This window comes from Glycine soja, chromosome 2 (assembly GCF_004193775.1).
Source record: "Glycine soja cultivar W05 chromosome 2, ASM419377v2, whole genome shotgun sequence".
NCBI lineage: Eukaryota > Viridiplantae > Streptophyta > Magnoliopsida > Fabales > Fabaceae > Glycine > Glycine soja.
Window position 1 is genome coordinate 47,326,250 of NC_041003.1, and position 22,679 is coordinate 47,348,928.

Consider the following 22,679-nt stretch of genomic DNA (forward strand, 5'->3'; position numbering starts at 1 on the left):
ATATGGAATAACCTAACCCAAAAGAAATCTTGCTTGGCTAATTTTTATTATTTTTGTTTTAATATCGTCAAAGCTTGGTACGGGCATCCGAGAATAAAAGAATGGCATGGGTAAAATGATCATTTTAAAATAAATATTTAGACTCATCTAGCATCATCCTTGATTTTTTAAAAAGATAGAGTGCGAATCTAAATGTGTTTAATATTTGTATTTTAATTTATTTTAAGTGTGAAATCCATCTCAATTGATATAATAAAATTGTTTCCTTACATATCTTTTTAGATTCTAATTTTTACATTACAAAAGATTTTTTGTTTGCTTTAGTTTTTAGTTTATTCACGGGTATTGGAAAGTTAAATCTTGAAAACTTTTGAAAATATATGAATTGGAAACTAATAAAGCAAACGTAGAAAGATCCAATAACATGGTTTTAATTACAGTGTGTATGTCGTAATTTTTATTCATTATATCATGATTTACAAACTATAAATCATAAAGGATTTGTTATATATATAAATAAAAAAGCCGAAAAGTGTCTGAAGTAATCTTTCCTCTAGTTTACCCGATTACGAGATTTAGTTTTCCACACATTAAATTTAGAACTGGAGACTAAAATAGGTTCAAATGTCGTACATACTTTTCAGATTATTTATGCTCTGGCCAAAAAGTATTAGATTTGTATATATTAAACTTTAAGTCATGATATGGATGAAAGATAGAATGTTAAAATAGTGTTTATAGTCAATGCCTAAAATAGGAGTCTAAATTATAGTAACAAACATTATTTTATACAAAAACATAAACAAGCGTACATTTAAATTGGGTGTTCATAAGAATTATAAATAACAAACATTATTTTATACTATAACATAAGCATGCGTGCATTTAAATTGGATGATAATAAGAACAGGCACATTTAAGTGCCATATCTTATCTTAAAAAATTGTAGATATTCTCATTTGCATTCATAAAATCCCAGAACAAACATACACCTAAAATCTTGAAATTTATAGCTTGAATTTATGCAAGTTGAATTTTAGAAGAGCTTGAACTACATTTTCATACATTTACACCATAACTTAAAAACGGTACGGAAGCACACTTATGGCTAGTTATTGGAAGCTAGGCTAAAATATTTGTTAAATCAAATTAAATATTTCTTCCCCCAGAAAACATATTTTTTATGACAAATTTATATTTAGACTTTAGACTTCAAATAATTGATTTGATATATTTCTTCTACTTGGAAAAGGACATGCAGGGGAGTTAATTGAATCCGGTTAGGAACATCGACTGAAGGCATTGCATTTCATAATTTCCGTTGTGTACACAATTCAAATCTCTTGTCTTCAAGCATTGTGGGATAGTCCATAATGCTCTAACCAAATTCTAATTAGGAGAAATCCAATTTTCCACAGTGCTTCTATAGATACTGTTACTCTGGTACCCAACAAAATGATTAGAAATTTTGAATTGAGATAAATAAAGGATAACGAAGCAAAATAAAGGGAAGACATGCTACAAAGTTATAGCTAAGGATTTTGATTCTTTCCAGCATTTTCCTCTCCAACCTCCCTCCATTTTTTTTTTCTATTTTTCTCTCCATCATTTCTTCATTATTTTTGTTCTTTGTGCTGCAAAGGCAGAACTCAGAATCCAATTTGGTTGGCTAATGCATTGAAAGATTTAGCTTCGGGAGTTATGGCATGTAAGTTTACCCTTGTATTTGTACCGCTACTGTTTTCATTGTTTGGTGCAATCCTTAACAACAATAAGGATTGAGCAAGGCTTCTAACAAGGATTCATTGCAATTTGCAAATCATGAGCTTAATACGAGCGACGAAAGATGAAGCCAATAATTGAGATTAATTTAGACATCTCAAGGCTCCAAATCAATTCCACTGAATTTTAGAATAAGTAGGCAAAACGACTTTTGTGTGTGTCCAAGAGGTGCAGCCATCAGGTTTTTATTCCCAAAGCAGTTTGGTCCAATTTATCCAAGCAGCCACGATGCTAGATTGATGTAAGAAGCCTCTATATTCGATGGTGGTGTGACATGACATGATAACGTAGAAGCCAAGAACCTCATTGATATTCTGGTTGTGGGATATTCGGATAGGGAATACTTGCATAATTTTTATGTATCCAAGTTAGATCCATTTACCTTGTATATTATAACTATTAATATACATTTCATCAATGGTTAATTGATCAATAATTAACTATGATTGATAATGACCTAATTTATTGGCCTAACTCATCCAACTTGAATGTACCGTGTTTATGCAATATTTTTCCATTTGGAACTATAAGAATCATTTCAAAGGGAGAATATTGTATCCATTGCTAATTCGACTGAATGTATGTGATAATGGTTGACTTTTTCCCCCCACCCCGTTTTGATTTATGGATGGTGATTTGGGAACATTCCTGTCTTTTGTACTTCTTTTTTTCCAACCATATGCCAAGTGAAATAAAAATTATCTATTTTAGTTATAGTATAAAAATAGATTTAGCAGTGAAGCAGTCAGAGATCTAATTTCACCCGATTGAACTTCATTTGGCTGAAACTTAGGCTTTTTTGGTTCAATGATTGTCATTTGTCTCAAGAAGCCCCTTTGTGAAATGTAGTGACCCTTCTGAAAACGAAGATAAAGTAATAGGAAAATATCTAAAATAGTATAGGGGTGAGATATCTCAGTTTAAAGTAGAAAATCAAATTAAAAACTGTAATGCTTGGTACATCAATTAGGCTTTTCATCGATCTATGATCTATCATAGCTAAAGTGGCTAATACAAGAATATTCTAAAACATATTATAATCGAGAGGGCATCTATATATTAATTTATAACAAAGGAGGTGTAGGGAATAGAATGGAATAACAAAAAAAGGACAAAGAAATCTGGTTGGTATTCAATTTATATGAACTAATCAACACATGTTTAAGCTTATGTTTCACAAGTTAATATGTTTCTTCACAGATATCTTACACAAGAATCAACCCTATTAAAAAAACGACTCGACACTAAATGTATATTCTCATTGTGCAAAACTTTGAACCCTAATCTATTATTTTGCAAGAATAAGTTCCTTATACTAATTTATTTCAACTTCAGATAGCTTTATATGCTAATACTTGCATCACATAAAATTAAAAAATTTGATCAAACCAAACACGACACTTGATCAGTCATCGTTTTAATCTGTTTTTCTTAGTAATAAAACGTGGTGAAACAAATCTGTTGAAAGGACATAAAATTTAGGTTCGGAAAGGTTTGCTGTTTACGGATAGAGGAATTTAAAACAAAGGTTTAGTAGATGAATTTAAACCATTTACCTCCCTTATCCTATTCTATTTTTCTTTTCTTTTAATTAGTAAGAATCAAAGACACAAAAAACAGAAATCATAAGAATTTACAACAATTCAGACATTATAGATTAATTTAGATTCTTTAGCCTATTCTTAGATTGCAGTATTTTTTTTTCAGTCCAAAGGGGTTTAACTTTGTACGAGTTTCAAGTTAAAGCCAAGACCCAGGATCAATTTTCAAGTAAAAATCTGAGACTAATTTAACATAACACAACAATGAATTTTAGATTCGCGTCCTTCGATTTTCTTCAATAACAGAAATGTATCCACGTCATGAGAAAAGGAGATACATTTTACAATGCAAAAACATACATATATCTTGAATTATATAAAAAATATCTTGTTTATTAAAAAAAAGATCATATCTTACTATTTAAGAAAAAGAGAATCTATTGGAAAACCACCACCAATACCACCCACCGCGTAATGCTCTTGGATTCCGTATTCCCTTATTTGTCTTCTTCCTTTCTATTTGATTTTCTTCCATTCCTTCAAATTGGCATTTCGAACCATGCCACAGAAGATTTAAATCCTCTCATGTTCTTTTCCTAAATTACGAGATAAAAAGACAACAAATAAGTTTAATAGACCCTACACACGTGATAAATAAGTCTTCCTATAGTTATTTGTCTTTCTAGTTTATACTCACACTAGGAACATGAAAAGACCTAAGTGGCCAAATCTGTAACAAAGCACCCGACATTAACTTGAATTTCCAAACTCCACATAGCCCCAAATTAAAGTATTTGAACCTCTAAATTATTTTTAAGCCCTTAAAAAATGGGGTTGGTGACAAGTTTGTCATACTTCCCTTTATTTTTCATTTAGCATTTTTAAGTGTACCAAACCAACCCCAAGAGAGAGAGAAAATGAAAAAATGTGGAGGGTCATAAACTTTCTACCTGCATTTTATTCAACACAAAAAATGCCTTCCATTCCCCACAAGCTAGTGGTTGTCACAAAAATCTCTGAACAAACTATCCAACTCCACAGAATTGCAGGTGAAAAGGGGGGGAATAGATGGTATGTATGATATACTTCTCCTGAAAATGTGGGGGAAAACAAAATATCCAAAAGAAAAAAGAATCAAACTTCAAGTAGTTTAGTTGTGTAAAGGCTCTGCGGAAGCCGGGAAGGAATTCAATGTAGTATCATCTTGTTTGGATGAATCTTCTGTAGCAGCTTTTGCATCAGAATGCTGAAGCTTCTTGTCACTTAATTTAGAAGGAGATGTCTCAGGTGGTTGTACATTTGATAACCCCCTGGTGAGAGGAGTATCAAGTACATTCATAGCAGGTGAGGTCAAGCCATAGTTCTGAGGGATAGTCAAAACTGGATGATCAAATTTGCATGTTGGGCCAAACTTACACATTCCGTAGATTCTGTAATAAGAGCATACAGCTTGCCCCTGCAGATAACCAAGATATGAATCAGGAATATAAACACTAAAAAAACCATACATGGTAGCCAAAATGAACTACAAAATTACCTTCTTAGGATATTAGGAATGACATAATACATGCTTTGATTTTTTACACCGTCATATAATTTCGAACTATCATGTAAATTCATTAACTTTATATTTAAAAGTCATACTAGGGATGATTTCTGATGGTTGACAGTGTAAAATCTTTTATACCAACCATACATGTCTATTAAACTCATTGTTTAAAGTAACTAGGCATCAAGTAGAAGCTGAACTTACAGGTCGCACAGGAAGGCCGAGTGGATTTATCAATGATTGAGACATTCTTTCCTTTGGGTGGTGGAACTTGCAATCAGATCCATATTTGCAGGTCCCAGTGCTCATAAAGTATCTGCATTCTGGTTGATCAGGCCTATTTGGGAGAGCAGAATTTATTGCCTGCCCACCAAAGAGTGACTCGCCCAGATTCATGTAGTCATAAACAAGATTAGATCCAAGAAAACCGTTCGGCATTGCAGGGTTCATATTTCCCTATTTTGAGAAACAAAGTCACAGTCAAAACAAGATTTTAATTCAATTTGCAGAAAGTACCATTAACTGTATGTACTATGTAGTAACCACAACCCAACATAATTAATTATCACTAAAATGCAAGATGCTCTGAAGATTTCCTTAAGAAAAAGGCACATTCTGTTTCAGATATTAATTGGTATATGACTCTATGTATGCCAAACCTGCTTGGCAATTAATGAAATAAAATAGATGGAAAGTGTAAGAGTAACAGTATTTCCATACACAGATCACTTCCTCTAAAGTTCCTTGCAATGTCATTTGTTAATAGAATATGGTAACAATATTTTATAATCTTCGTGCAATTATTTATCTAGATGTGTCAATCAGACATCAAAATTCAAGGCGCTTCCAAGTAAATAGCTATTGCCTAATGCTTCATGCAGTGATTCAAAACTAGTATGTATGGAGTAACATTTCAGTAAGATGGAAGAATACAATGTTGAATTCCATTTTTTCCCCAAACATTCATGCAGAGAAATAATACCACTCAGATAACTGAGAACAGAAAAAACAAAGACCAGGGCAACCAGCTAATGTATGGATAAACAGGACATTCAGCATCCTTAACTAACCATGTAGTTGTTCCAGCTCTGCACAGGTATAACACCTTGCGAAGAAGACAGAAAAGGAGGCACATAAGATTGAAGTCCTTGTCCAGATAAATACGACATTCTTGGTACTGCTGACCATGCAGGAAACCCTCCAGCATATGGTAAACCTGATGTAGGAATAATTGTTGAGGTAGGAGTAGGAGATCCAGCCAATGGGTATGCTCCAAGGGAAGCATGCTGTGGATGATGAAACTTGCATGCAACACCAAACTTACAAGACCCAGTTCTCATGTAATAGGGACATGATTTTTCTTCCTAAAAGAAAGTACCAAAGAATGTTAGAAAATTTGCAATGATTTCATTCATCAACACAGTGACAGTAATCAATTAAAAAAAATGCTACAAGTGCAAAAGGATGCAAAAACCTGACGCATGGGAAGGCCTAAAGTATTGAATGACACAGGAGCAGCACCTCGCCTGTCCTTTGGATGATGATATTTACATGTTGATCCATACTTGCATGTCCCTGTCTTAAGAAAATACTGCAATGCGTATTTCAAACAATACCACAAGTTACTCAAATTGAACAGCACTCGAATTGTATAATAAATCTCCCATGAAGATGGATTGTGTAGTATACAAAATTCTTCAGATTATACTACAGTTCCTGAACCCGATATTTTTACTATAATAGATGTTAAACTTAAGTTCATATATTTATTTCCTGTCCTGGTTTGAGTATTCCATAGCTGGCATCAAATAAATTTTTACATCATCATCACAATAAAATCTGGTAAATAAGTTCTAAAGGACAAAGACCACATAATACATGACCACTAAAAATAAAACAAATCATCAATAGAAAACAAATTGGTAGTAGTTATACACTGACAGCATAACTACTCTATTTTTGTCCAGTTCATTAGGTATCCTACTTCAATTTGACATTTTCTTTCCCTTCATTTATTGGTTTGATATCTGCGCACTAGTAATCACTAAGCTAAACAATTCAAATTGACCAGATTTATTACTTAAAGGGACCACAAAAAAAGACAAACATAAAAGCAAGTAAAGCTTCTGCCAGAGTGACATTGCAAAATATGAAACGCATATCTTCTTATGGAGTCTTCTACAAACACAAGAAATGTTACCTTTTATTACAACCCCCCTCCCCCCCAAAGTTTATGTTAAAGGGAAACAAATATATTTTATTTCACTATAATGTTCTTGCATAAAACACATCCCCAATTCTGTTCTGACTCATGAACCAACAACTATCCCAAAGCTTAAGTTGTTAGGTAAAGACACGTGAATGGTTTTATATTACATCCCTAATAAAATTCAACACAAGAAAAATGTCACAAAACAAAATACATTTTCAGTCATCAAAATAAACATACCTCACAATCAGGTTGCCCGGCCCTCTGAGGGAGTTCTTCACCATAATGAGTACCCTGAAAATCTAATAAAGTATGAGAAACTTCTATTTGTTTGCATATGATAAAACTAACAAGTAGATTGAAGATTAAGATACAATAGAAACAAACTAAAAGATTGCAATTACACAAACTCTTACAATACAGAAGAATGAAAAGGAAAATAAAGAAAAAGCTCTTACAATTGAAATATGAGCAGGGTGATGGTATCGACAGTTAGTTCCATAACCACACATTCCAGTTCTCAAATAATATAAGCACTCAGGTTCACCGGGTCGATCGGGATATTGGGTAGATTGAGCTGCAGCATCTCTATCCCAATTATCATTGATTTTCAAATGTCGAATTGCTTCTACAACACAGATCAGAAACCAATCAGGAAAAGTCTGTCCAAAGTCTCGTTTGAACAAATTTATGCAACACAACTACCTAGATCAGAAACTTAAAATTTTCACCTCAAAAAGCACACTATTGTTGCCTAAAAGATTTTAAGATCAAAACATGCAGGCGATCCTTAGTTGCATCATTAAAAAAATGTGCATCAATTTATGTAAACCCATGTATGATCAAACACGTAACACCTTAGTTGAGGAAGGATAACACGAAATGAGAAACTATGCCATGTTTCCAAAAAAAAAATCTGCATAGGTCTCTCACAATACATTGTGTGAATCATCAGAATTCTCCAAATCAAAATCATCGTACCATAAAGAGAAAACCATGAATGATATCATTAATGAAACAAAAATCGTTGAGTAAAGACAATCTAAAATTCCCTAGCAAAACAACACAAAGCCATCATCATTGAACGATGATCAGAACAATTTAAACCATGAATCATGACCAAAAAAACAAAAAAAAAAAAAGGAAAACCAATCACCAGAAAAATCTGCACCACCTTCAATGTTGTCACCAGAATCAGCATTCCTCAGAACCTGCCTGTTTTCTGGCATCTGGTAGCGTTGAAATGATAACAAAAGACTCTTTTTTTTTTTCTTGTTCGATCAAACCCAGAAGACCCTTTGAGCCTTTAAGAAGAAAAATCAGCGCACGACACTCTCAAATTAACTCACCCCACATGGTAAAATGATCATCAGGAGACAGTGAAAATTGACCCAAGACTAAAACAATAAACTAAAATAATTTTTTTTCCTGGAAAATTAAAATTAAAATATATTGAAAACAAAAGAAAACAAAACAAAGGTACAAAGCGAGAATCGCAGATAAAAATTGAGAAGAATCAAATGTGAAATCTTAAAAAGAGATTTAATAATATTCCAATTGGATGAAAGTTGGCGTCAAATTAGATTAGAGTTTTCCTGGCTGTGGTTCTGCAATCTTCGGAACATTTTGGATCTTAGAATGTGGAACCCGACAAGTTAATAATAATAATAATGTTAATACATACAGTGTAATACTAAAGTAAGGTTCTTTCGCCCGTGTACGAACAATAAATTCTCTGTACCATATTACCCTCCACGTGGCTGCTCCATAACATGTTTACGTGAACCAAGATTTATTACTGCCACTCCGGCGCGTGCACTGCAATCACTACTACAAATTTGGATTGTTAAGAAAAATTAATTAGCCTGAAAAAGTAGATGCCAATTATGGAATTGGTAAGTGGCATTAATTTTTTCTCACGTTTCCAGATTAACCACTTTAATTCCTTTCATAAATTGAGGTCTCCAGTTTTGGCTTCACATTCAAACGGTGATAATAATTTTCAACAGACATTTTATAAAATAAAATAAAAAATTGAACAGACAAGTAATAATAGGAGAATATTTTTAGTGAGAACGTAAAAACATAAATAATAATCACATCTTTTGAGTGATAAAAATATCACAAATAATTCTTTATTATTATCATCATAATTATCATCACATCAATATTAGGGTCTTTGTAACAGTCACGGCATTCATTGCAATGATGTGAAGATGAAATAATAATGAATTAAAGATAAATTTAAAATGACATAAAAATTAATATACTTATCTTTTATTTTGTGGATTTTTTAAAAATTTGATTTTATTTTATTTTGTGGATTTTTTAAAAATTAATATATAAAATTCTTTTGTTGTTAATTTCATATCTTAATTTTCCTATTTTAAATTGAATGGGTAGAACAACATTATTCTCGTCCTGTTTGCACAACAATGCTGTCAAAACAAAATATTGTTTTTAAAAGTAAATGGTTTATAAAGTAATCGTATAAAGCTTTTTTATATTGTTGTCTAATTATGAATTAATAATATATAATAATTTCTTAACTTTTATTATAATTATAATTATTTTAAAAAATAGACCTGACATAAATTTTTATTTTTATATTAGTTCACAATATTACCATAAAACTTTTTATACTTTTACATTAATCTCTCTTTTTTTAATAAGAAGAAACCACAAAGTATGATCTTTGAGACATGGAGAACCAAAACATACAATATTTTATTCTGTAACGTACTAGCATTATCACCTGAATAATGCATAAGGTATTAACCCAAAAATTAGTCATTAATTTTTTTAAAACTTTTGATGGTTTAAACGTAATATATCATCTAATGTATGTAAACCAATATTAAATATATGCATAAAAAACAATATTAAATATAAAGTATTAATATTGTTATTTTAAATATATTTTTGGGATATGAAAAATATAATTTTTAATTAGTATTTTGAAACTTTCAATTTAATTTATATTTAATAAAATAGTACATTTTTATTTCCTCGTCAAATATTTTTAAAAATTAAATGATTTTGTATTTTATAAAATTATTATGATTATTTTTACTCTAATTATTTACTGACAATGCAATAAAACACTTGTTTAATTAATTATATTAAATTTATAAATTAAAAAATATTTAATATATAAATATTTTTAATATCACATAAATAATTATAGTAAAAATAATTTATATATCAAAATGAATATAAAAAATTATGAAAACATTTTACATATTAATTTATAAAATTTAATTATAAATTAGTAAAATAAAAATAAAATATGTAAACTATTCAAAATAAAAACATATAAAATAAAATTAAAAAAATGTATATATTAAATATTTCTTAATTTAAAAAATTTGATAATTTGAAGAAAAAATTTAATGACTCTTGACTTATAATATTAATGATTTAATTAAATAAAATAAATGTGTTAGTAATTTATTATCTGAATAAAGAATTATGAGTTTGATTTTTATTAAAATATTTTTTTATTTTTCATTTCATTTAATTTTAGAAAGATTAAATGATTTGATTTAGAAATAAAAAATTAAAATTATGAATTTAAAATTATTGGGATCAAAATTATAATTTCACTTTTAAAAGAACTGAAAGTAGATTTTTTTAAAAATCAATCTAAAAAAGTAAAAAGAAGAGTGCGTGAACTTATGCACAGTGCCACACTGAAAGAAAGTGAAACTTCATCTCTGTGATGTGCAGAATTTTTTTTTTTAATTCATATTTCAGTCTTTTTTTATTCATGTGTAGAGATTTGATTATCATGCGCTTTAAAAGTAATTATTTATTTTTAAGATTTTGAAATAAATGTTTTTAAAAAATCGCATTTAACGAAATAATCGAAACATGTTATATTTTTTAGAAACCCTCACAATTGTCTTAAATACACTTCATGAATTCATAATCGTAGTTCTAATGAAATTATAAAAAAAAAAAAAAGAATACTCCATAATAGTAAGTAAGAAGTTGCTGATGAAAATAATGGCGCGACACATTTTTAAAATTTAATTGTTTTGGAGATTTAACGTTATGAAAAAATATACATAAAAAAAACGTTATGAAAAACTATCGTTTTCTAGCAATGATCATTCAATTGTTTTTTAGTGATCTTTATGTAGCGTTAGATTTTTTTTTTACAGATGTAACTTTAAATTTCTAATTCCAAAAATATTTGCATTTATTTTATCTATGACCAATGATATTAAAATATAATCAATTCAAATTGAATTATTACGAGCAATAAAATTTCTCTCCTAAATTTTCAGTATAGGTGTTGATGGGTGTGGCCGTGTGGGTGTGGAAATAATAATAAATAAATAAAAATATTGCTTATTGAATGCTTTTGTGAACGTGTGCGCATGTGTGGACTGTGGAGATTAAAAAAATATTGATTATTGAATGTTTATACCATAAAGTGGGTAACATTAATAAAAATAATAGATTCAAATATTTTTGGTAATAACTTAGATACTCCTCAATTCTTCTATAGTGAGATAATCCTTGTTGAGAGTATTAAACAGACTAAGTTAAAACATTCTATAATATTATAATTTTTCATCCGGTTTAGTAGGAGTACTAGATAATAATTAAAAAAATATCTTAAAATGCATAATAATGATAATAATAATAATAATAATAATAATAATATATTATTATTATTATTATTATTATTATTATTATTATTATTATTATTATTATTATACATATTTAGTTTTTACATTTACCAAAATTAGTCTCTTATTTCACATGGTTTTATTCCCTATTTGGTATGAGAGAGATGGATAAGGAGAGGATGGAAATAATTTTAGGTTGTTTGTTAAGAACAACTATAACGAGAGTTGTTCCTCTATGACACTTCAAAGAGAAATTCAAGCTCATTAGAAAATATTTGTGTGGATCCTATTTCAATTGAGAGTTGTTAGCTGCAGCCACTAATGCTCTTGATTTTGAGAGGGTCAGCATAGTACAAAGGAGTATAAAAAATGAGTTATAAGGAACATCATTTGACAAATTTTAGTGAGTTTTTTTTTATTTTTTGAAGTAACAAGTTGATTGGGTTATTTAAAATGATAAACATGATTTGGCATTATAGGGAAATATAAAATATGTAGTAAAGAGACTCATGCGAGTTTTTACACTAGAGATGTATCAATAATGAAAGAAAGCAGAAATATTTTTTAAATATAATGATATTCGTTGTACCATTTCTAACATATTTTCACTAATATTTCTATCTCTTTCCTCATACTTTATTTATTTTTTAAAACTAACTATCATTATTTTTTACTTTATTTCTCACCTATTTTCATTCATCCTTCTAATTTTTATTTATTTTATTTCTCTTATCTCCCAAAAAAAAACATTAGTCTTAAGTACAAAATTAATAGTATGTTGTTTTATTAAATGTTAGCACTAAAAATAAACAACTTATTAGAGATTAAAATAAAAATATGATGTTTTAAGAATTAAAAGCATGTTTAATCTTTAATCAGATATGATTCTATCATTTAATAAAATTACTCTCGTTGGATTTTATTGAACTATAAAAAATGACATTTTTATTTTTAAAATTACTCTTGTTAGAAGATTTTGACCGTTCAAGTTACGATGGATTCGTGTAAAACGGTGAAACAATCGAAGGTCGTTACAAGGGTAGAAAAGTCATTTCAACAGTGCCATAGTAAGTAGTAACTTCTGGAAAAAATATCACAAATTCACAATGCAGCATTGAGTATCGGTGTTGCGAAAAATCGTCGCCGTTAAAGTGATATAGAAAGCTAAGCTTGGATACACGCCACGTGGAAATGAATCAGCCATTGCAAAAGTCAGTGGTAGGCCCATCGTTTCTTCATGTCGGCAATTGTCCATTTAAATTTAAACTTAGGTTTAATCTATTTAGTAGGTATAATTTTCAAACTTATTTATTTTAGTTTTTATAATTAATAAGTAAATCAAAATTTATATTTTAATTTTTATAAAAATTTAAAAATTAAAATTCTTTAACTAATTAAGGAAAGTTAAAAAAATTTAAGAACAGATATCTTTTGAAAATTAAAATATAAATTTTATAGAGTAAAAAATCTACTTATTAAATTTTAAAGACTACAAAATTTAATTATTAATTATAAAGAGTAAAAAAATAAATTTAAAAACTATAAAAATTAAATAAATGATACATGCGATTTTGCATCATCAATACACCTATGATGCGATAATAATTCATCATTAATATTTTGCATAGAATATTTTATTTCTTATAAATACACAAAAATTAAAAATATTCATTATATAATCTCAATTATATTTTCATTATTTATTTATCAATTAATACATAATTGTTCCAATTTAATTAATAATTTTGAATATACAATTAAGTTACTACATACTTAGAAGAAAAATTTATTATTTGTAATGATTCTATCCCGTTGAAATATGATTTTCTTGGTAAAGAATATCCGTATCTTTACTAAAACATTATAATTCGACAACAACGTAGGAAAATATTACTACGTTTAAATAATGGTATATAAATTAGTAAATGCATTTTAAAATAATAACAAATGCATTACTCATTCTTTCATGTTCTCCTTGGGCTAAAAAGGCTAGGTCGTGAATCTAAACAGCTTACATCAAAGTCAGCCAGAATTTCGTGAAGGAAACACTAGAATTAGTTGGGCTTGATAGAAACCTTAGAGATTTAATTAATCAATGCATTAAGTCTGTTATTATGGTTATGAATATGATTCTCTCTCTCTCAACAAAATTCGGCACTTCAAAAGGAATTAGATAAGGGGATCAATTGATCATACATCCCTCTATTTGCTTGGGCTAGCATGGAAAAATTAAGCTACTATATATTGAAGATGGGGTTGCCTCTAATGATTGGTGTCCTTTTAGAATGGGTAAAGGTGGTCCAAATTTATCCCAATTGTTTTTTTACCGATGACATTATCCTTGTGGGGTAGGCATAAACCAACAAGCACAAGTCATTAACATCATTCTTCACCTTTTTTGTTCATCCTCTAGTCATAGAGTTAGGCTGCCTAAATATAAAAGTTTTGCTCTCCAATAATGTGAGCTAGCACCAGCAGGAAGCAATTGTTATTAGTGAGTATATTGATCCACCAAAGATACAGGCAATGATTTGGGAGTTCCTATCCTTCATTTCTTTTCTAAAATTAAAGAAGTTTACTATTGGAAAGTCAAAGCCTTATCCTTTGTTGGCAAGATAATACAATTACTTAAGGTGAGTGGAGCTCTTGGATATAGAAACCTAAAACTAAAAACTCTTCCATACTATCTCGGAAACTTTCTTACAAATGATGAAGGTAGGCATAGAAGAATGTCTTATAGCTTTATCTTTTCCCCATATGCCGTAATGTCCTTAAAACTACTATACGCAGCTTTTGCGTGCGTGACTGTGAAGATGTTGTTGCATCCTTACGGACCAAGCCTTAATGCTTCTCAGCATTGGAGCTCATTCTTCACTTCGGTTTAGATGCTTGATTGTCCCAAATCTTGAAGAGAGTATCCTTAATTAGAGCTTGGTCTTTGGAATAGACACATGGTTTTGGTTGAAAGATAGAAACTCCATTTTTTCCTAATAAAATTCATCTGGATAGGAACCACTCATACTTACCATATGCCTCACTAATGTAGCTAGGTACCACTCATGCTCACCATTAATTTCACAAAGTCTTATAAGAGAAATATACTCCTTCCATTAGTATTTATATTCGCAATGGTATCAACAAGTCGTTGGATTGATTAATATTGAAATTGATTTTTTAAGTAATATTTTGAATTCGAATTTTATGAATGAAAAAAAATATTATTAAAAAGATTTTTTTTTATCAAAATAGGTTAATTAGATTCTCCAATAGAAATTGTCAACAATAAAGTAAGTAGATATTCTATATTGATAGTAAGATATAAAAAAAAATCATTAGTAGAATTAATAGGAAGTGACATTTGCAATGAATACCTGAGTACATTTTGACTATACTTCTTATATCGATGATAACTGTGAAATATAAGCTAATTTGATAGTCAATTTAGATTAATGAGTAGGTGTAATTTCTTTACTTTATTATTGTTTTTAATGAAATAATGAAGAAATTAAACATCTTTGCTATTTTTTATTAGCAAAATTCAAAAGAAGAATATTTCAAGTGCTTTAAAAGAAAAATTGATGCAAAAATCGGAAGAAGAAGCCTTGAAGAAAAATTGAAAGAATTGGAAAGTCAACTTAGGACGCAAGACAGACCCAGCGTGTAACACACGGTTAGTGCAAAAAAGGCCCACGAAGAAGCCCAAAGACGCACTTAGCACGAAAGCTCGAAGTCAGCGTAAAAATTAAGCTACCTAGTGCCTATATAAGAAGGAGGAAACAGAAGAAAAAAAAACACAGAGTCTCGGAGCTTTCAAAAGCCCAAGGTTTATCCCCTTGGGGAAACCCTCTTTCGTTAGCCATTTTCCTTTTCTTATTACAGTCATCTATCACCGTCTTCTATCTACATTACCCCCCTAAAGTGTAAAAGCTTCTCAAGACTATGAGAGGTTAAACCCCCTCAGTTGGAGCCTAACAGTCAAAACCCCTTGTAATATAACTGTTCTTTTTATCTATTAATGTAATTTCAATTTCTATTGTTCTTTCCTGCTTTTCATTGTTATTGTGTGGTTTGGCCATCCATGCATCTGTTTTTAAGGGTTTGACCATCCATACATCTTTAATGTTGTTTATTATTTCATCTTTGCAAAGAAATTTGGGAGAGAAAATACATAAATTAGGCTCTTCAACATGAGGGATTCGGGTTAAATATATTAGTAGATGTGGATGAAATTTGGGAAGACATTTAATAGAAAAAAACATTAATATTACATCAAGGATAATTAGGTATGTTAGACCCCAACATTATCATATTCTGAATTCATCTTCTGCATCTAAGCTATTGTTTAATTTTTTTATTATCTTTTTCCTTACCTTATTTCAAATTTCACATTTATAATTCTTTGTCTCTGTTTAATAATTGGATTTGCATCACTTATTAAGTATAATCAAAGTTCCTGTAGATTCAATAATTGGACTTCCATTTTAATCTTTACTACTTGTGATAAAATTGATATATTTGTCAATTGGTTAACAAATCGATTATAATATAAATTAATTTTTATGGATAAAAAAAAAATTGCTTCATTCAAAAGTAATTTTTTTTTAGATTATGATATTCTGATTAACAAACATTCAATTGATACAAATTTAAATAAAAAATACTCTTCATTTTTCAACTTCTCTTGTCATAAATTATCTTACTATCCTACTATGTATCAACTTAGTTCTATGGCTGATGTATCTTTTTAATGGAAGTATTAATTTATATTCTTAATTATATCTAAGAGTATTGTTGGAAAAAAATAGATTAATTTTTTCAAAAAAATATTATTTTGAAACAAAACAAAAAAACTAATAAGACTATTATTTTAAAATAAAAAAAATAATACCCGCGTATTTAGAAAAGGCAATCCCATAGCTTATTACTAGGTCACCATGGGTCACTATGGAGATTTTCATGATCGTATTATTACTGAATTTCATGTTTTTCCCTTCCATTTTAGAAGAGGATCTTTTTTCTGTATTTGGACTTTTAGTCTCATATTATAAATCGATTATATATGTTAATAATTTTTTATATTTTCACTCAATTATAATTGAGTTTAATGTGATGTATTTTGTCATTCAATAAAATCAATGTTAATATGATAATTAATTTTGCAATGATTTTTTTTTACTAAAAATTATTTTTGGTTGTGAGTAGAATGTGATAAATAGTAAAAAAAGAAAGTGTAAATTTCATGTGTATTTAATATTTTTATATTTTATTTTAATTTAAATATTTTTATTCTTTTAAGAATGAGTTTGATTATGTGAAAAATAAAAATATTTAAATTAAAAAAAGTAACTATGTAAGACCTATACTATTTTTTAAAAATTTTATAGTTAATAGCAAATTTTTTCAATCAACCAAACACCTCTCAATTTTGGTGCTTAGTGAAAAAGTGAGCGTGCGAAGAAGGAGGCAACGCAGCTTTCAGTCTCACAGCAGACAACGTAAGGTTTAGTGGTTCTGCGCTACGTAGGAACAATTGAAGAAGACCAATAGAAAAGAGAAACGCGTCAACTTCTCCAAATGAAAAGTTGAATCTAGCAACACTAAAAAGATGAATGCAAGTCAAGAAACTACCATGTGTCGCAGTTCAACACTGCCACGATTCACTATGCCAGTTCAATTTTACTTGTTTCAAAAGGATAAAATAAAATAAAGAATAAGAGGGAAAAAAACTATATATTAATAGCATAAAATACTTTTTTTATGCGTAAAATAATTTAAATTATCATTTGATTATAACTTTATAATAAATTTATTTATTTTTAGAAATGAGTTTGGTTAATTAATGTTCTTAAAATATTAGTTAATAAATTAAAAATTAAAATATTTATTGTTAAACTTGTTGGAAAAAACAAAAAAATTATGGATAATATTATTTTACGTATTTTAATAAGAAAAATCTTCTTTTAATTTTTAAATTTTATTAGATAAATTTTAATTAGTGTCCTTAAAACATGGGTTAAAGAATTAATTTTTTTATTTTAGTTTTTTAATCAATATATTAAGAATACCTAAAAAGTTATATCAACTCCTAAAGAAAAAGTAATATTTTTATAGGTAAATATTAATTATTAATATTGTTTCTTTTTATTAATAGGAGATTCAAACTTGTAATTTCTTTTCTCTTCTTTTATCACCACCAATTTTATATGTAAAGAAAAAAATAATATATGATGAATGAAAAAACTAGATGAACGAAAATATATGAAAAATAAATTTGTTTAATTTAAGTAAAAATGAAATCAAAACATCAAATTGTGATAATGTTTCACTAATAAAATTAATGATTTTAATACTAATATAATATTTTTATTTTAGATAGAAATAAAATATTTATATTAACATAAAAAAAACAAAATTAAGACTAGAATAAAAACAATAACTTAAAACAAAATAATCATGGTAATTTAATAATTTAATAAATTATGTGAGCTAAACATTAATATATTTTGTATTTAATAATTAATTTATATATAATAATACATTTAATTACATGATATGAATTGAATGAAGCTAAAAAAAACTGTTATCCAATCTATATATAATCATATATTAATTAGATTAAGTCAAATTTCACAACAAGTACTTTAAAAACTCAACTTATTATAATTGGATAGTATTTAATTACGTGTTTAGTCACAACGACTCCAACATTATTCTTCACCTTTAAGCTCATTTTGATTGAAAACTAATTTGTGTTTTGGTTGAAGAATACAAAAATGCATTTGAACTTACTTGTTTTTATTTTTGAAAACATTAAAATGTTTTTAGCCGTCTTGTTTTTTTAGATAAGGGGAACTTTCTTGATTGTATGACTATAAGAAATTTTTAGTTAACTTTACTTCATTTACTATTATTATATCTAAAATATCCTTCTTAATTAAGGTGTTAGTTTTAATATTTTTTTTAATTGGTACTAAGTTTCAATAAAGATAAATTGGAAGAAAATTTATTAATTTTTAATTCATATTTATACAATTAAATATGATTAAGGAACTTTCTTCATCAACATGAATATGTTTTTTTTTTCTTATAATTGAGATTGAAGGGAGTTTGTTGAGTTTTATCAAGAATTTATATCTATGATTTATTTATTTTTCTTTTTATCATTTATTATTAAGTCAACTTTATATCTTTTATAGGATATATTTGATTTAGACTTAGAGAATAAAAATAAAAAAGATAAAAATAAAACATAAATATTTGAATTAAAATAAAGAGTAAAGAATTCAAATTCCCACAAAAAAAATATATAAAATTTCTTTTCAATAATATTTGATTTCTTCCTACCAAACACATCATTAGATACTACTATCACACACACAAACACACGGTCCACGGAAGTCAAATAGAAATTACAAATTTTAGTTTCAAATATTTTGATTCTTAACATTTATAATTTCAATCCTTTATTAATTCGCTATTTAGTGGATGATTGCAACAGAGTCATACTAAAATTAAATAGAAACCGACAGTGAGACCCACGACAAGAGTTTAGTTCTTTTCTTTATTTGATTCAAAGAAGGCAGTTCACACTGGGTCAAGGAACCTGTTGATGCAAATTAATGAAACATTAAGGTCAAGTAAATTAGCAGCATTTTCAAGCAGGAAGTTAAATGTCACATTCACAGGTGTATATATTCTTCTATTATTTGCCATTAGTTTATATGTTACTAATAATTATTATTGATATAAATTTTAAAATAATTATTATAAAAATAAAAAACTTAATTATTATATATTGTATTTTATTATTAGATAATACGATAAAACAATTACACTATCACTATATAGTTTTTTTCCTCGTGCAGCGGTAAAGTTGTGCCTTGGTGATTTGTTGGTCATAGATTCGAATCCGGAAACAGCCTCTTTGCATATGCAAGGGTAAGGCTGCGTACAATATCCCTCCCCCATACCTTCGCATAACGAAGAGCCTCTGGACAATGCGTACGAAGTTTTTTTTATCTAAAAAGTATTAGTATTTTAAATTTCTAAACTTAAGCACAATCTTTTGCCAATCCTAGCTAGAGATGCCTCTCTAACTCCAAAAGCAAAGTGTACATTACATGTTTACACACAATCTGCTGACCCAAACCAAAGGGGGATCGAGCACCTTATCATTTTTAGTTCAACACTAAATGTTGTTGCTAAAGGAAATAAGGATTGGTTGACATCTACAAGGGTGTGTATACACGTGCTAGAGGTAAATATTAAAAGAATAAAAATAAATATTGTGATGAAAAATAAGAGACGGAAAGATATAAGGTATATGCATGTAAAGTTTAGGGGTATAACTGTATAAGAAAATAAATTTGTTGCCAAAAGAAGTTGATTTTCTACAAACTGCTTTATTTCCGCCTGTAAACACCTTTATCGCCACCATATTTTACAAACAATTCTTAGTTTCTCACCCTTCCAGTCAGAAAACCTGGTTACAATAATTTCTATTTTTTGTTACAAGGATTTTGAATGTTTTTTTTATAAACAGACTGATGCTCAAACCTCAAAGCAAAAAGAGTGTGTTTGCTTAGGTAAAAATTGAATGAGAGTAAAGGAAATGGAAATAAAAGAATATTTTTAACTTCTTGTATTGGGTCATTTGGAAGTGACCAGTTGTCGATTTTTTTTTTTTTATTGAAAAAATAATTGTCCCCTTACAATATTTCACATGATTGTTTGTATCACAAATTAGAGAATATTAGATTAATATATATATATATATATATATATATATATATATATATATATATATATATATATATATATATATATATATTTTCTTTTCCTCCAATTCAATATTGGAACAAAGCACTTAATTCAAAACGAACCATAAATGAATTAACGATAATTTCTAACTTTTGGTAATACGTTCCAAAATAGAATACCCATAATGATTCTCTTCCTCATAATATCCGATATTGGAATCCAGAAAGAAATTATGTAAAGAGATTTATTTTCACTCCCATTAGACAACCATCTAATGAGGTCAAACAAGGAATAAAATTCGGAAGGAGCACTTAAGAATTTTCAATGTATCAAGCAAAGGTAGATATGGTCAAATAGTCAATGAAAAGCAGATATATATTCCACGCTTGAGGAAATTCCCTAGTCCATGCACTTGAGTTACTTGCATAGTTGGATATGTTCACTTCATAAGAAAATGTAGCAATAAACTAGACCCTACAATAATATTTTAAAGGTGTGTTTGAATAAATTTCTCTATGAGAATTTATAATGGAAAAAAAAACAATAATAAATTAAGGTTTTCTATAATTTAAAGTTAAATTATGTATAATTAAAAATTCAAACATGTCGTGAGTAATGTTTAATTTAATCAATCACTATAGTACTGCTTAAGAAAACACTTTTTTCCCTCAACAGGTATAGATACATTGCTTTTTAATTTTTCACACTAGAGTGATCAATTTAATCAACTGAAAAGAATTTGTTAACCTTTGACTAAAAAGGAGGAAACAATTAATATCAATACCATGAAAATTACACTTAGTGCCCGCCGGCATCAACTCGATCACCAATATGCTTGCCATTGCGAAGGATGGAGTAGCTTGCATGCAATAAACTTTGAATAACATTTCAACAACAACAAAAAAAAAGAACTTTGAATGACATACATATAATGTAAATTGTAAATTATAACCACACAAACTTGAACAATCGTATGTGCATGATGAATAGTAATAGTCATTGAATTTGAAGGTCACAACAGTTACCACAGTGGGGCTCATGGAATTATAAAAGCTCCTGGCGGCGTCCCCGATGGTCAAACTTTGGCCTAAAGCACCAAACATCAACATAACATATATACTGAAAGTTGACATCCAAAGCCTTAGCAAAATCAACAACAATTGGTCATGGCCAATCTGAGTGAAAGAGAAAGACATTCAATTTAATGTCCATGGAAAACTGGCACCACTCAGAATATTTGTTGATTACTCTCTCTCCGGACTAAAACTATTGATGTTTAAGCAGTGGTGGAGCTTCACAAAATTATTTGGAAGGACCAAAACAATTAAAATTACAATACCTAAATCAAATGTAATAATTTTAGTAAAATTAGTTTTTGTAGACATTTTTAAGTATTTAATGATATTAAAATATAGTTTACCCTACTTTATTAATAAAGTTTATTTTTGAGAAATTATAATTTTGGTTTAGTATGTCATTTTCTTATGTCTAGTATGGTAGAAGGAAAAGCAAAAAAGAAAGCTTTAGATGGTCAGATATGAAAAAAATAATAACAACTTAAAAGAAGCAAGAGAAAAACACGTAAGAGTAGAAACAAAATGAAACTTGCTAACACTAGAGTCCAACCACTCAAGGCTCTTGAAACTAGGCCCAACCAAAGGGTCCATATTAGGCTAAGTTCAATAATCAAAGGGGTGTTGCTAGGTGCACCTTGCATTATTGTTGATGCACTCAGCACTTAAGATGAAATGACGAAAATATCCTTGATCCGTAAGCCTTTTAAGTTGATCCATAAAAGATTTACGGATCAAGTTGATCTGTATGCTTAATATCAACATACGAATCAATTTAATCCGTATCAACCTTACGAATCAACTTGATCCGTACGATTTGCGGATCACCCTCACGCACACCCATCACAAATACAAAAAAAATGCAGGGACAATTTTGGTATTTTTAAAAAATGTTGGGTGCACCAGCAATAATGCTGGTGTACCTAGCAACACCCTAATCAAAGGGGTAAGCTAAGCCCATAGATGATATAGAGTTTACAAATCAAGAGAAAATTTTCAAATTAATTCAATGAGTAAAGTAGTTGTCAAATTCTTAGTGAAGAGGAATTTAAAACTGAAGTATTTTCTATAATTACTTAAAAGACCATTAGCTTATAAAAGAAAACTAAAAATACTGTCAAATAT

The 22,679-nt window shown here is 28.6% G+C and overlaps 1 protein-coding gene across 3 annotated transcripts; it reads right to left on the reverse strand.

Annotated features, from left to right (window-relative positions):
* Positions 1 to 3,588: 3,588 nt before the first annotated feature.
* Positions 3,589 to 8,739, reverse strand: LOC114400075 (zinc finger CCCH domain-containing protein 3-like). Of its 3 annotated transcripts, none has more exons than XM_028362363.1 (8): positions 8,256 to 8,739; positions 7,540 to 7,709; positions 7,322 to 7,375; positions 6,347 to 6,463; positions 5,943 to 6,236; positions 5,077 to 5,328; positions 4,274 to 4,779; positions 3,589 to 3,919 (listed from the first exon to the last, which is right to left on the reverse strand). In XM_028362363.1, exons 1-7 carry the CDS (start codon positions 8,308 to 8,310, stop codon positions 4,474 to 4,476), a joined length of 1,248 nt encoding a protein of 415 aa, XP_028218164.1. In that variant the 5' UTR covers positions 8,311 to 8,739; the 3' UTR covers positions 3,589 to 3,919; positions 4,274 to 4,473. The 3 variants fall into 3 exon arrangements, with proteins under 3 accessions (XP_028218164.1, XP_028218146.1, XP_028218155.1); XM_028362345.1 differs by having other exon boundaries at positions 8,238 to 8,739; XM_028362354.1 differs by lacking the exon at positions 3,589 to 3,919 and having other exon boundaries at positions 4,252 to 4,779; positions 8,238 to 8,739.
* Positions 8,740 to 22,679: the final 13,940 nt, after the last annotated feature.